The sequence below is a fragment of the Falco punctatus genome, assembly GCF_963210335.1.
Source record: "Falco punctatus genome assembly, chromosome: 7".
Lineage (NCBI taxonomy): Eukaryota > Metazoa > Chordata > Aves > Falconiformes > Falconidae > Falco > Falco punctatus.
This window is the reverse complement of record NC_137587.1, coordinates 61,200,484-61,213,812: the sequence shown is the minus strand read 5'-3', so window position 1 is coordinate 61,213,812 and position 13,329 is coordinate 61,200,484. Positions and strand designations below refer to the sequence as shown.

Below are 13,329 nucleotides of genomic sequence, written 5' to 3'. Positions count from 1 at the left end.
TGATACTAGCCAGATCCCTCGGTTAGTTGCATCCAGTTCCCTGCTAAACTGTGCCAAAAATAATAAGCAGATTAACTCTGGACTAAAGAGTAAATTACTCAGAAATACTTACAGAATCATTTAGGCTGGAAAAGACCTTTTAAGCTCATCAAGTCTAACTGTAACCCAGGACTGCATCCCAGAGAACAACTGGTCGTATAAAGACTGAGGTAAAGAAGCCATTTAAGTACCTTTTCATTGTCCTTCAAGGCAATGTTCTCTGCCGCATCCAATAAAGGATGCAGATTATCCTTGCTCCTCCTTTTTTTCTAATGTATTTGTAAAAACATTTTTTGGTTATATTTTACAGCAGTGGCCAGCCTGAGTTCTAGCTGGGCTTTCACCTCTGATCTTTGCCCTGCAAACAACATCCCTGTAGTCCTCCCTTGTTGCCTGCCCCTTCTTCCAAAGGTCATAAACTCTTTTTTTCCCCTGAGTTCCAGTCAGCTCTCTGCTCAGCCAGGTTGTTGTTCTTCCCCTCTGGCTCATCTTTCAGCATGTCAGGATGGCCTGCTCCTGTACCTTTAGGATTTCCTTTTTGAAGAATTCCCCAGCCTTCCTGGACCCCTTGGCCGCCCCTTCAGGGTTGCCTCCCAAGAGACTCTGTCCACCAGGCTCCTGAACAGGCCCAAGTCAGCCCTCAGGGAGTCCAAGGTTCTGCTAATCCCCTTCCTTACTCTCAGAGAACTGAAAAACTCTTATCTCATGATCATTATGCTCAAGATGTCCTCTGACGACTACAACACCCACCAGTTCTTCCTAGGGCATCTCCACTGGTTGGCTCACTGACAAGCTGTGTCGGGAAGTTATCTTCCACACACTCCAGGAACCTCCTAGACTTTTTCCTGTCTGCTGTGTTCTATTTCCAGCGGACATCTGGTAGGTTGAAATCTCCCATGAGAACAAGGGCTAGCGATCGTGAGACTTCTCCCAGCTGCTTGTAGAATGTTTCATCTGTCTCTTCGTCCTGGCTGGGTGATCTGTAACAGACTCCCACCAGGATATCCACCTCGTTGGCCTTCCCTTGATCCCATAAACATAAACGTACATCCCATACCATCATTAAGCTTTAGGCTGTCAAAACCTCCCTAATATACAGAGCCACTTGACAAATGCCAAGAAGAGTACAGAGGGGGGGAAAGGTAACTTAGCTGGGACCAGGGAAGGAGTTTGATTCTCCTCTTTGTAGATCACGAATGGTTTGGTGTATCTGCTCCTGGCCACTGCTGGGTAAGCAGGTGCTGATGGAGTAGCTTCGTTGTCCTTTTCTGCAGGCTTGCAGTGAGCCAGGGAGGACTGGTGGTGGAAGCTTCCTTGGAGGCAGAACTTTGATGGAATAACTGGAGATGATAGTTTGAAGGCTACTTTTTACCAAACTGAGTCACTGATCAGTGACTTAGTTGCCTGTGACACACATGCTTGCATTCTGACCACAAGAAGGCAGCAGGAGCTGTGATTCAGTGTCTGAGGTGTAGCCTGCAAGGAGCTAAAATTGTGCATTGTTTTGGAAGGACAGTTTTTTCCCTTAGGATAGCAATCTGTTTGCACGTGGCAGGATGTTAGGGAAGCCACCCCACTGTGTCCAGTGAATGCACAGAAAGCAGAGCGTCACCCTAAAACCAGGCATGGCAATGCAGAAACCTGTTACATGGCTTAGAGGCTTTGAGGGGCTGGATGGTATTGAATGCAATTTGTTTGCTGGAAACACTACTTGTTGCAGGAAAGCTGTTCCCCTTTGCTAGGAGGGGAGGAATGGCATGCTTACCAGTGATGGTTTTGTTGGAGAGGTGTACCTACATCAGGGATGTCGATTGAAACACAGGCATGGACCTCCAAGACTACTACTGACTTCCAAGTAGGATGGATTCTTCTTTTCCCCAGTGAAGATCTTTTTTCTTTATTTTCTGTTATTGAAAACATAAATTTTGTGCAGTTCAGCCACCCCAGAGCCCTCTGTAAAGTCACCCCCTCAAAGCCACAACCCTACAGGCAAGGTCAAGTATGTAAGAGGAAGATCAGAAGGTGGTTCCTGCTTCAGATGCTGGCTTTTAACTTGGTGTGTGTTGTTTCTCCAGTGGTGGTTGTTGTAGCTGTGCTTGTGACTTCAGGCTGAAGCAGTGCTCTGCTTTTTGGGGTCAGGTAGCCAAGCTGCTGTTTTCCCCCACAGCCCTTTTTAAAGCAGGCACCTCGGCTTTTGCTTCTTGCTGTCAGCATTAAAATTGTGTCCCCCTTCCTGAGGTGGATGGTGTCAGTGTTAAGTTCCAGCACTGTATTTAATCTCCCTTATATCCAGACTCAAAGTTTTCCCAAGAATACAAAAACACTGCTTAAAGCAGCTTAGAGGCTGCAACAGAAAAATATAACCAGTTACTTTTTATCCTGGATGCTCCAGACAATTCTGCTGCTGGCTGGAGATGCTTTTCCTGCAGCAGCATAATGTAGGAAGCCTACCAGCTCCAGCCGTGAGCACTTCAAAAGCAGATATTTAAACATTAAGACAACACTGTGACAGCAGCTGATTTCCCATGCAGTGAGGTTTAAGTAAAACTACATACCCAGAGTAAGTGCCCACTAGATCTCTGACAAGTGATTGCTTCATAAAACTCACTGTTCTTTATTAGAAAAGTTACAATAAGAAATGTAAAAAAACAATGTTATTTCAAAAATCTATGTACAAGTTCTGCAGGACTGCAGAGCATCTCCCTTGCAGGTGCTAGGGCTGAGCAAGCCCTGAAGCAGAGGTTTCCAAACTGTAAACAAGTTTTTAGTGTTAGAGGCCAGGGTGGAAGGTATCTCCCACTTCCTAGTGTTTAATCTGTTGATGGTGCAGGAGGAAAGGTGTCTAGTCAGTGCTGTCTGCACTGGCAGCAATGTGGAGAACGCGGGCTGGTGGTTCCACACCTTACATGTTTACTGCCCTTACGAAAAGTGTCTTTTCCTTCCTCAGGCCTCTGAAATGTAACAGGTTTGTATCCAGGCTGGCTTGAAGGGCAGGAAGGCTCTTAACTCACATCAGTAACATCTGCTCCTGCCCACCCTCGGCCAGGTTAAGTGTTAAGCCTGTGTCTAGAGTGGGTTTTTCCTCACATCTATCATCGCTGGGTGGTAAGGCACGGCGGTCACGTTCAGGCTGGCTCTGCGCAGCTCCCGGCGGGGCTTGGAGGCAGGAGCCAGGCTCCGTGGTGGGTGCACCTCGTGAGGCTGCCCCGCTCTCAGCAAGTGCTCCGGATCCCTCTGCCGAAGGTCCCCGGGGCTGTCGTTGGGCAGGGAGGAACGCCTCCATGTCGATGGCAAAGGGGCATGCACCAGGTCCCTGTTCTCATCCCTGACCCGATGGCTTTCTTCAGGGATGGCCAGAGGCACGGGCTGCTCCCCAAGGCTGGATTCCTCACAGGTCCCGAGGGCAGGGGCAGCTCTGTCCCCAGCCCCGTGAATGCCTCTCTCCATCCCTGCTAGGAAAGAGTGGGGGTACAGGGAGATGAGTACCAGGATCTCTGCTTTCCTCATCAAAATCAGTGCCCGTAGAGCGCTTGCTCAAGGCTAGCAATGACCTCCACCCGCACTGCTCCTGACTCCGCTCCAAGCTCTCATTGCCAGGGAAAGGGATTTAAATTCCCTTCCTTTTAACTTGGTAGGAACAGCAGTTTCCTCTCACCTTTGGTCTGTCCAGGATGGAGGTTCATGTTACTCAGCCTCTGGTTCAGCTCCTGGTTTGCCCACATATAATGGCTCAGCTCCTTTTCCAGCACCTGAATCCTGGCCTCATACTGCAGCTTGCTGCTGGCCAGCCCCTCATCCATGTGCTCTGCAAAAAAAACCCCACCAAACAACCAGGCCATTTCAAGCTGCAAGCCTGCGGAAGACTAACACAGTGCCACTGGTGCCTGTTTCAGGAGCTGGGGGGGTTACCACGGCTCTGCTGGAGCAGTAACTGCATGTTCTGCTCATGCTCCTTCTGCTGCAGGGTGAGCTGGCGGTCCATCTCCAGGCGCTGACGTTCCACGGCCGCCTCCAGCCAGTACACCAGCTGCTGCTGCTCCTCCAGCTGCATCTCCAGCTCTGAGAAGGCAATGTGTTGCCTGTGCTGATCCTCTCGCAGTGTCACCACCTGGCCAGGGCCCAAAAGCAAGGAACGCCTCAGCAACTTCAGAGCCCAGGAAGATTTCCCGCCCCACCGAGCCTGATCAAGTTAGTTTTTTGGTACAGTGTACAGAGGTTAGTAGTTCTGGGATGTCGCAGCTGTCTTGTGGAGGGAAGAGCAAACTGTGGCTGCAATGATGTGGCAGAGCCACTGTGGGGATCCACGCATCCTGTGACTAGTTAAGCCCCTCTCCCAGGTGTTGGGGCAGGTGGGGATCAGGGTGCTGTGGCTTTGTGCCCTGACTTTACAGGGCAAAAGTACAGCAGGCGACAGGGAGGAAGCTTGAAACTGATGAAGACGAGAGGTTGGTCAGGTACTACAGCTCCCACCAGCACAGAGGGCAGCTGTCTCTCACCTTGTCAAAGTATTTGCAGAGCAGAGCGCGGGTCTCGGAGGAGGAGAGGTAGCTGAGCTTGGCCATGAGGTTCATCTCACACTGGGACAGCAGGCTGGCTGAGGCCCGCAGGACTCGTTGCCTGCACGTGATAGACTCATTCTTGTACTCGATGGCTGCATCCAGGGCCTCAATTGCCTCGTCCAGCTGGAACAAGATCCGTTCTTCCTGCCAGGGCAGAGCTGCAGTTACCAGGGAGCAAACGGTTCGCCCTGCCTCACTCTGCCCTAACCTCCCCTTGTCATCTCAGCATCATCTCAATAACGCCGGCAAGAAGTTGGGCTACGCACAGCCTGAGGACGTGGGGGAGCATCCACTAATGACCCCATGCTCAGGTCTTTACTTCGTACTACCTCATGCACTTGCAAGCAGCGCAGCCCAGCCCAAGAAGAGGTACCTCTGGGGACAGCAGGGTGCCGTGACGCAGCTTGTTGTCGAGCTCCAACCTCTGTTTGAGCAGCTGGTCCTTCTCCTGGCGCAGGTTGTTGATCTCGTGGCGGATCTGCTGCTGGTCATGGGCACTGCCGTGACGCAACTGCCCGTTCTTCTCAGTCAGCTCCTTTTCTAGGTGCTCCAGGCGGCTGGACACACGCACTATGTCATCTGTCAGAGCCTGCAGCAGAAGATGCTCAAGGGGATCTGCTCTAAAGCCAAGCCAGGCCCTCAGCTCCTTTCTACTCCCCTCCATAGGTCAAGTGAAACCCCCCCCATAAGCTGAGGGCTATCAAACCAGCTAGCTCAGAGGCACAGCACAAGCAGGCTCTTCTGTACCGGCAGATTTCCTATCCAACACCACCTCATCCTGGCCTGCAACCCTCTGCCAGACCCAGGATGGCACCCAGGCCTTCCAGCCTCCGGCCTCTGCTGGAAATCAAGCAAGGGCTTGAGTGAGGCGTCACACTCCTGTCCCACCTGGCTGGAGCGCAGTCGCTTGCTCTCCAGGCCGTTCTTCTCCTGCAGCAGGGCTTCCTTTTTGGCCACAATAGCTTCCCGCTTCCTCAGCTCATCTTCTAGCTCATCCAGGGCCCGGCGTTGCTCGAGAACTTTATCCATCTCCATGTCCAGCCACTTCTTCTGTTCCTCAATTTTCTGATGGAGGGAGAGGCAAAGGGCATGTGCATGCATGCAGATCACAGCAGCAATGCCCAGCACTGCTAGACTAAAGAGCAGTAGGGTTCAGACCAGAGCTAGAGTCTCGATTCCATCTCTGCCAAGCCCTATAGCCCAGACTTCACCGGTTTTATGCTTCCAGCTCCTCCAACAGGCAGAGCTAAGCTTAACTCCCAGCTGCCAAGGAGTCCTTGAGGGGCCACAACTCCCAGCACCCTTCTGCTAACAGACAAGGTTTCATAGCTTCTTTACTGATGCCAGGATTTAGAAAAGATCCTGGGCTAGCTACTAGATGCAAGTGACTTTATGGACTGTCCTCCTCAAGGGCAGGATGGGCTCTGTCCCATCCCCAGCTGAGGTCCCTGCTTCCTGATCTCCCCTGCCAAGCAGTCCCCTTTGAGCAGAAAAGAGGCAGGCTCGCTTTGTCTGTACCTGCTGCTGCTCCAGGCTGATCACGGAGCCGTTGCTGCCACTCCGCCGCTTCCTCTGGAAAGCTGCAATTTCCTCTGTTTTGATGCGCAGGATTTTCTGGTGCTGCTCATGCTTCAGTTCCAGTTCCTGCATAGGAAAGAGCAACCGTGAGCATCGAGGGGGTGGAAGCTGTTTGCCCTGCAGCCAGAGGCTGAGGGACAGGTTATGTTCTCTGCTAGCTCTTTGGATACTCTTAAAAAAATCCTCTTTCCATCACCCCATGCTCTCCGAGACAACCACAGACCCCAGCAGAGCTACCTGGCCTGCCTAGCAGCTTGCAGAGCCCACCCATCGTCACCCTTGCAAACACCACAGTAGCACAGCTGCTCCTGCCCATTCCTACCTTGACTCGGTGCTGCCGCTTATTCACCTCCATCTCCAGCCGCCGTTTCTGCTCACTCTCCTCCCGCAGCCGGCGCTGCAGCTGGCCCTGCTGCCGCCGCATCAGCTGAATGTTCCTCTCCAGCTCCTGCACCCGTTTCTCGCTCTGGGCTGAGAGGGACACCAGCCTCTCCGTCGCCTGCTTCTTTTTGCACAGAACCTGCCAGAGGGCGAAAGCTGCCCTTGGGCTCGGCATTTCCCTTGTGCCCCTTGCAGAGATGCCCCCAGCTCTGCCCCATTCCCACCTCGCCGGGTGGACAGAGCCCTTCCCACTCACCCGTGCCTTGCTCTGCGCAGCCGCCACACGTGTGCGGTACTCCTGCAGCTTGTGCTTCTCCCCGGGGTCCCACGTCTCTTTGCCCTCCAGCTCCTGGAGCTGCTTCTGGCTGTCACTCAGCTCTGCTCGCACCTGTTCTGCCTCCTGCTCCAGCTCGCCGATCTTCTGGCAGTACTGCCTGTTCAGAGCCTGGGCGTCCTTGCCTGCAACACACCCCCTGCACCATGACCTCCAGCCCCCCTTCCCTTGCAGCCAGGATCCTGCCGAGGGACGGAACTTTCCTCTCTCCCCAAGTATTTTTGCCTACAGACAGTATATGCTCCCTTTCCCTCGGCTACTCCAGGGAAGGGAGAAACCAATGGGAAGGGTCTCGGTCAGCCAGAGGGATGGAGAAACAGGGCCCTGCTGCCTACAGGAGAAGGGGCGAGCACCAGCAATGCAGGGAGAGAAGGTGAGGACTGGAGTAAAGACCAAGCATCATGACTAAGAGATTTCATGGGGAGTGGGTCCATATTCCTGCCAGCAGCTCCGCACCTGTCTTAATGAGCTCCGTGATCAGCTCCTCCTTCATGCGGATGTTGATCGCCAGCTCCCGGATCTTCTGCTGTGCTTGCACCAGCCTCCACTCCGAGTCCTTCCCTGGCAGGCGCTCCCAGGGACCAAGCACTGGCTCCCGCTTCCTACAGACCTCTGCAACACAGATTCCCAGGGAAGGAAGGTCCTGTCTTAGCAGCTGGGTGACAGGATAACCTGACATCAGAGCTGTAGCCAAGACCCGGCACAGCATTGCCCAGTCACCTGCAGCTTCTACCACAACAGGCAGCTCTTGCCAGACCCCAGCAGTTCAAGTCTCTCCTTAACAAAAGCAGCTAGGCTGCCATCTGCTTCACTTCTGTCCTCCAGGCTCATCCACATGGGACACCAACAGCACCCAACAAAGCACTGCCAACCCGAGGAAGACTGTCCGACAACCTATGGGTGCCACTTGCCTTTTGACAGCTCCAGTTGCTCCTCCTGAATCGAGTGAGCATTGTCTCCACTCGGCTCCTCCTTCAACTTGCAGATGTCCTTCTTGCTCCAGCTTTGGATCCCATTTCTAGAAGGAGCAGTACATTAATCAGTTAGGTCTGGTTGGGTCTGGGCACTGCTAGAGCTGTTCCCATAAGGACCCTCACGATCCACAGGCTTCAGGAGTCAGAAACAGTTAGCTGTGGTCAGGAAGGATGGTAATTTGCTCCCCAGCGGGCAGGCAGCTGTCTCGGCAGAATCGCTGACCCCAAAGGCAGCATCTGCTTCTACATCCTATGCAAGAGCTGAGCTGCGGAGGTGGGACAGCCAGGCCATGCGACTGCTGGGACACTGCACAGTGCTGGGACAGCCTCAACTCACCGGCGCTGCAACAGGGACCGTTTCTGTTCCCACTCCTCCTCCTCCTCTCCTGAGGACAGCTCTGATGGCTTCTCCAAGTCCTGGCTAAGCTCCCTCCTCAGCACTGCATCTCTGACCTCTGGATTGCCAGTCGGGCACTGCGCATGGTTCAGGTGCCAGCTGGCCAGGTCCTCCTCCTGGAAGGAGGGGTTGCTGTCAAGATGCTGGGGCAGAGAATTGGAAAGAGAGGAGACATACTGCATGAGAGCTGGTGTTAGAAAAAGCAGCTCTCAGCTGGGCATCGCTACTAGACACAAAGAAAAGCAACAAAATGGAGTTGAGTGTATTTTCAGGAGAACTGGTGCATTGCTAGACCCAGCTGCCTGGCCTCCTGCCTTCTGCTGCTGCTGCTGAGCAAATCTGGGACCTGCCCACAACATCAAAGTAAAAGCCTCAGTTTTGAAGCTGGGCTGCTTTTGCCAGAACTGTGAAACACTTTGGTTGTGAACAGTGAACACTCCTGTGGACTACACCTCTGACAAGGGTCATGTTCAACAGCGGGGAAAAAGCAGTTCCTCTGCTGGAGGGCACCCAAGTGAAAAGGCAGCAGTTCCTCAATGGCACAGCCTTGTGCCCTCACCTTCCTGCAACGGGCTCTTCCACTCTGCTCAGCAGGAAGGAGCCCCGAGGGAACCCCACTGAGGCCATGGGACGGGGCAGCGTCCAGCGGGGCTGTGTGAGGTCTCTGGCCAGCAGTCACCAAGTGAAGGTTTTCCAGCAGCCCTGGCACACACAGGTTTGGCATTGCCATCTCAAGGCGCACGTGCAGCTCAGAGATCTTATCCTGCTGCTCCCGCAGTTTGTCGCTCTAGGAAGCAATGAGAAAAATGTGGTTATGTACACGTGGATCCCAGATGTGCTGCAGAGGAACCCAAAAGCTGGGCTGCGCTCTGTGGGGGAGGAAGGAGAGGAGTAGGGCAGGTCCCTTACAAAGAGAGCAGAGCCCAAAAATACCTGCAGCTTATACTGCTCCATGGCATCCTCCAGGGCAGCCAGGAAATCACGGTTCTCCTCTTCCAGGCGCTCCACTTGCCTCTGCAGTTTAGCCACCTGCTCATCTTTGATGGGCTCACACCTCTTCTCAGTGTTCACCTGTTCCCCCAAAATAGAAGACAGGCAGCATCAGCATCCACCTTTGTCCTTCCCTTCCCATGCTGGACTCTGCAAGGGCACAGCAGCTCTGCAGATCCAGATTTTTCCTGTGAATTAAATCTCTCAGCCACAGCTGAATCCATCTTCCCCCTGCCTGCTTGGGAGGACCATGTCTTTCTGCCTCCCTTTGGCCTCTTGGCCCGGTTGCTTCTCCTCTCCCTTTCCTGACCCCTTCCACCACGCCGTGCTGAGGTTGCTGCCTTCAGTGGCCATCAGATGAACCCAACCTCAGAGCTGCAACACCCCAAGCCATTACCTGGGCTCTTGCCAGCTTTGAGCCTTGTGCCTCGAGGCTCTGCTCCTCTGCGGAGGTGCTCTCGATACCGCTATCCAGCCCGGCCGAGGTCAGCTCACTCCTCTCGCTCTCCACCGCGCACAGCCACTCCTTAACCCGCAGGATCTGCTCCACCGTCAGGTTGCTGTCCTCCTGCAGCTCCATCAGCAGCCGGTACGCAGCATCGGTGCAGGTGCGGTAATGCGCGCACTCAGCCAGCAGCCGAGCCGTGGGCTCCGGCACGCATCGTTTGGTGGTGGCCGAGCGGTTGATGATACGGGTCTCGGAGCGGTGCCGCTGTTCCAGCGCCTTCTGCAGCTTCTTTATTTGCAGGTGAAGCTCTTCAACGTGCTCTGTCTCCTTGCGGCAGTTCACCACAGCCTTGTTCTGGATGTTTTGAGCCCGGTTGGCATAATTCAGCGTGTTGAGGCTCTCATCGAAGTCGGAGGAGGATGGGCTGACACAGGCTATCATCACAGTCTGGGCATTCCCTCCCAGAGAGTCTTTCAGGATCCTAGGGAAGAGCACAGTGATTAAAATAGCTCAAATACAAAATAATGCAGGAACTTCCGACCCATTCCAGAGGCTAAGCCCAAGGAAAACAATATTCTTGCTCTGTGGCCGGTTTGGCACTGGTGAGTCACTCACTAGTGAACAGAATCATTAAGCAGAGGAATACCAGTCTGCGCTGTGACAAGTTTCCATCCAAGTAATTCCTGAGGCTGGGAGCCCCCCAACTCTGCCATCACTGCTAGGCATGTGCTGTGCTGAAACCTGCTGGAGATTGCCAAGACTGCCTGCTCGAGCTAAAAACTAACTGCAGACCATCAAACCAGCCTACTGGAAGCCTTTTTTATTCACTGCCAGGCAGGAAGGGCAGGATAACCCATGGTAATACCCCATCTCAGCTCCGGCAGCATGACTTATGCAAGCCTCGCCTTCTGCAGCACCGCACCGTCATTTCTGTCCTGGCCTCATTGCTCCTCAAGCTTCCCTACGTGAAAACCTGCACAGCGGGCGGACCTGTAAGCTGCTGTGAGGCACTGCGGGTCAGCTGGCCCCGTACCACCAAGCAGTCAGTCCGAGAGCCCTGGTGTGAGAGCAGAAGGGACACCCGGCCCTGCAGGCTCCTCTCAGCTAGCTGGGGGACTCTGCCGCCAAACCTGGCAGGCTGGGCGCGGGAAAGGCAGGGAGCAGCATCACATCCCTCCTGCTGGGCCACGAGCCCGTGAGACCTGGGGGTCCCAATCCCAATCTGTACCTGGTGATTTTGGAGTCCCTGTAGGGGATGTGGCTGCTCTTCCTCCGAGGGTCTCCCAAGGCGCTGATGACATTGCCTAAGGCCAGGAGGCCACTGTTGATCTGGATACTCTCCTTCAGCCTCTCCCCTGTGTTTCCCGTCTTCACAATTCGCTCTGAGCCTGCCAGGTCCACAAAGTGAAACTTGGAAACCAGGACCTGGCCCGAGGCAGGGACAGAGGAGGGGTGGTGGTGCAGGGGGAGGCGGCCAGCCCCACGCCGCTGTTCCATGGTCACCGTGAAGATGGTGTGTGAGCGGCTCGACTGCCTGTTGACGTGGGTAGCTCCCGTGTGCTTGGCTGTGTTCCCCATCTCCAGCAGGCTCAGCACCTCGTCCAGCCCTTCCACTTCTGACTCCTTCACACCGCAGAGCACTGCAACAGCAAATGGAGCTGTGACTGGGAGGGACAGGCTGCCCGAGGACGCAGCTCCTCTGCACAGCCTGGTGCCACTGCCCTGACCATCCCGTGCCACACACAGACTGGTTTCCACACCAAAACCAAACTGGACTACTAAGAACAGCAATCTGCTGCAGGAGAGGGATGGAGGGATGGAGGACTAGCCCTGCCTTCAGGGATAGATAACCCAGCTCTGGCCTGAGGCATGGGAGAAAAGGGAGCCCACACAGAGCCATACATACCGACATTCCCCTTGTCATCCTCCCGGATCTGGATGTCTTTGCTGGCTGTATCCGCCTGCAGTAAGTCCCGAAACTCCTCCTTGTACACTTCCAGGTAGGACACTCGGACCGTGTAGTCAATCAGGTCATTCTCATCAATAAGCTTGAAAGTCTCAGCCATGGCTCGTGGGATGATGCCCTGCTCGTCTTCATTGATAGAAGCTGGCAGAGAGATGCACGTGGTCACGGGGAGCAGGGAACACGTGGGCAGCCCGTGCTGGCTGGGGTCAGAGCCACGGGCAGGAGCCTGCCTGCAGCACACGTCAGCTGGAAAGGAGCAGCCTCACAAACCCTCCCACAGCTCAGCCCTTGCAGCCCGGATTAAATATCCCTGGGAGTATTTCTAAACCACAGGACCTTGGGGCAAATCCTGTCCCATTGCTGTGCTGGACTCCAGTGACACTGCTTGGTTCCAGCCCTTCCTCAAGAAGGAAAAGGCACATTAGTGTTTCAGCAGGTAGCAAACACATTGCCTGCTGCTACAGCGTGCTGCCCATCAAAGGCAGTGTGGCTTCACAACCTTTCCAAGCTCCGAAAAGTACTTTTTTCTTTTTGTCTTTGCAGCCTGCTTGTACCTGGCCACAGCACTCTGCTGTCTAAATTTTAAATTGTTTTGGTTTTGTCTCCAACAGTCGTGCAAAGGGGCAATGCCCAAACTGGGCACAATGCCAGGCTGAACTGGGAAACTGAATACAGAGGTAGATGGAAAGCATGGAAACAATTTAGTGCTTACAAGCTATGCAATTAATGAAGGCTGCCCCAAACATTTAGAGCATGCCCTCTGTAAGACACCATAACGCCATCAAACCAGCAGTTAAAGGGGGGAAAAGCCTCCTCCTTCCCAGTCCCCTTCAAATAAACAAACTAAGAGGATGTGCCCCCGCAACCCCACACGGCCCCCCTTCGGGCTTATTTCAGGACAGATCTGGTAGATCCAAGGCAGCAGAAGACAGCGGTGCCCTAGGCAGGTCGCCACCGCCTCCTGGCCAGGCTCGTCGTGCGGTGCCAGAGGGGCAACGCCACCCGCTGCGAGCTCCGAGCGGGTGGTGGGAGGCGGCGGGGCTGGCGGGCGGTGATGCCGGCGGGTGTGGGCGCAGAGAGCAAAGCGGGGCCGGCGGCACCGGTGAGGGCGGGGGGCCGGGAGGGGCGGCGGGGCCGGTGGCCGTGGGGCGCCGTGGGGCGGGGGGAGGCGGTGCCGTCGGGGACAGCGCCGTCGGGCGGGCACGGTGCTGCCGGTCCCACCGCCACTCACCGACGCTGGCCTCCCCGATGGTGTACGTCTTGCCGGAGCCGGTCTGCCCGTAGGCGAAGACGGTGGCGTTGAAGCCGCGGAAGAAGGCCCGCAGCAGCGGCTGGACGCAGGCCCGGTAGACGGCCGCCTGCCCCGCCGCCTCGGGCAGCACGGCGGCGAAGCGGAAGCGGCGGCGGCGGCCCAGCGCCACCTCGCCGGTGGCGGCGTCGCCCCGCAGGCAGGGCCGGTGCCCCCGCAGCGCCTCCCGGGGCAGCAGCGGCCGCACCCGCACCGCCACCCGCACGGCCGCCCCCTCCGCCGCCATGGCGGGGCCGCCGCGGGGAGCGGGATGGGCCCGGCCCGGCGCGCCGCGATGGCGTCAGGGGCTCCGCCCGGCGCCACCGCCCCCGGGGGTCGGGCTCGGGGCGGGACGGTGCGCACCGCCCCGGGGGA

At 55.6% G+C, this 13,329-nt stretch overlaps 1 protein-coding gene across 3 annotated transcripts; it reads right to left on the bottom strand.

Moving 5' to 3' along the window:
• Positions 1 to 2,629: 2,629 nt before the first annotated feature.
• KIF7 (kinesin family member 7) lies at positions 2,630 to 13,295 on the bottom strand. Of its 3 annotated transcripts, none has more exons than XM_080396143.1 (18): positions 12,898 to 13,295; positions 11,607 to 11,807; positions 10,929 to 11,340; positions 9,650 to 10,181; positions 9,196 to 9,333; positions 8,822 to 9,049; positions 8,203 to 8,378; positions 7,803 to 7,909; positions 7,348 to 7,503; positions 6,814 to 7,016; positions 6,499 to 6,696; positions 6,117 to 6,242; positions 5,487 to 5,663; positions 4,972 to 5,187; positions 4,536 to 4,742; positions 3,949 to 4,147; positions 3,695 to 3,844; positions 2,630 to 3,491 (listed from the first exon to the last, which is right to left on the bottom strand). In XM_080396143.1, the coding sequence occupies exons 1-18, from the start codon at positions 13,199 to 13,201 to the stop codon at positions 3,106 to 3,108; spliced, it is 4,116 nt and encodes a 1,371-aa protein (XP_080252269.1). In that variant the 5' UTR covers positions 13,202 to 13,295; the 3' UTR covers positions 2,630 to 3,105. The 3 variants fall into 3 exon arrangements, with proteins under 3 accessions (XP_080252269.1, XP_080252267.1, XP_080252268.1); XM_080396141.1 differs by having other exon boundaries at positions 8,203 to 8,405; positions 12,898 to 13,294; XM_080396142.1 differs by having other exon boundaries at positions 2,630 to 3,488; positions 8,203 to 8,405; positions 12,898 to 13,294.
• Positions 13,296 to 13,329: the final 34 nt, after the last annotated feature.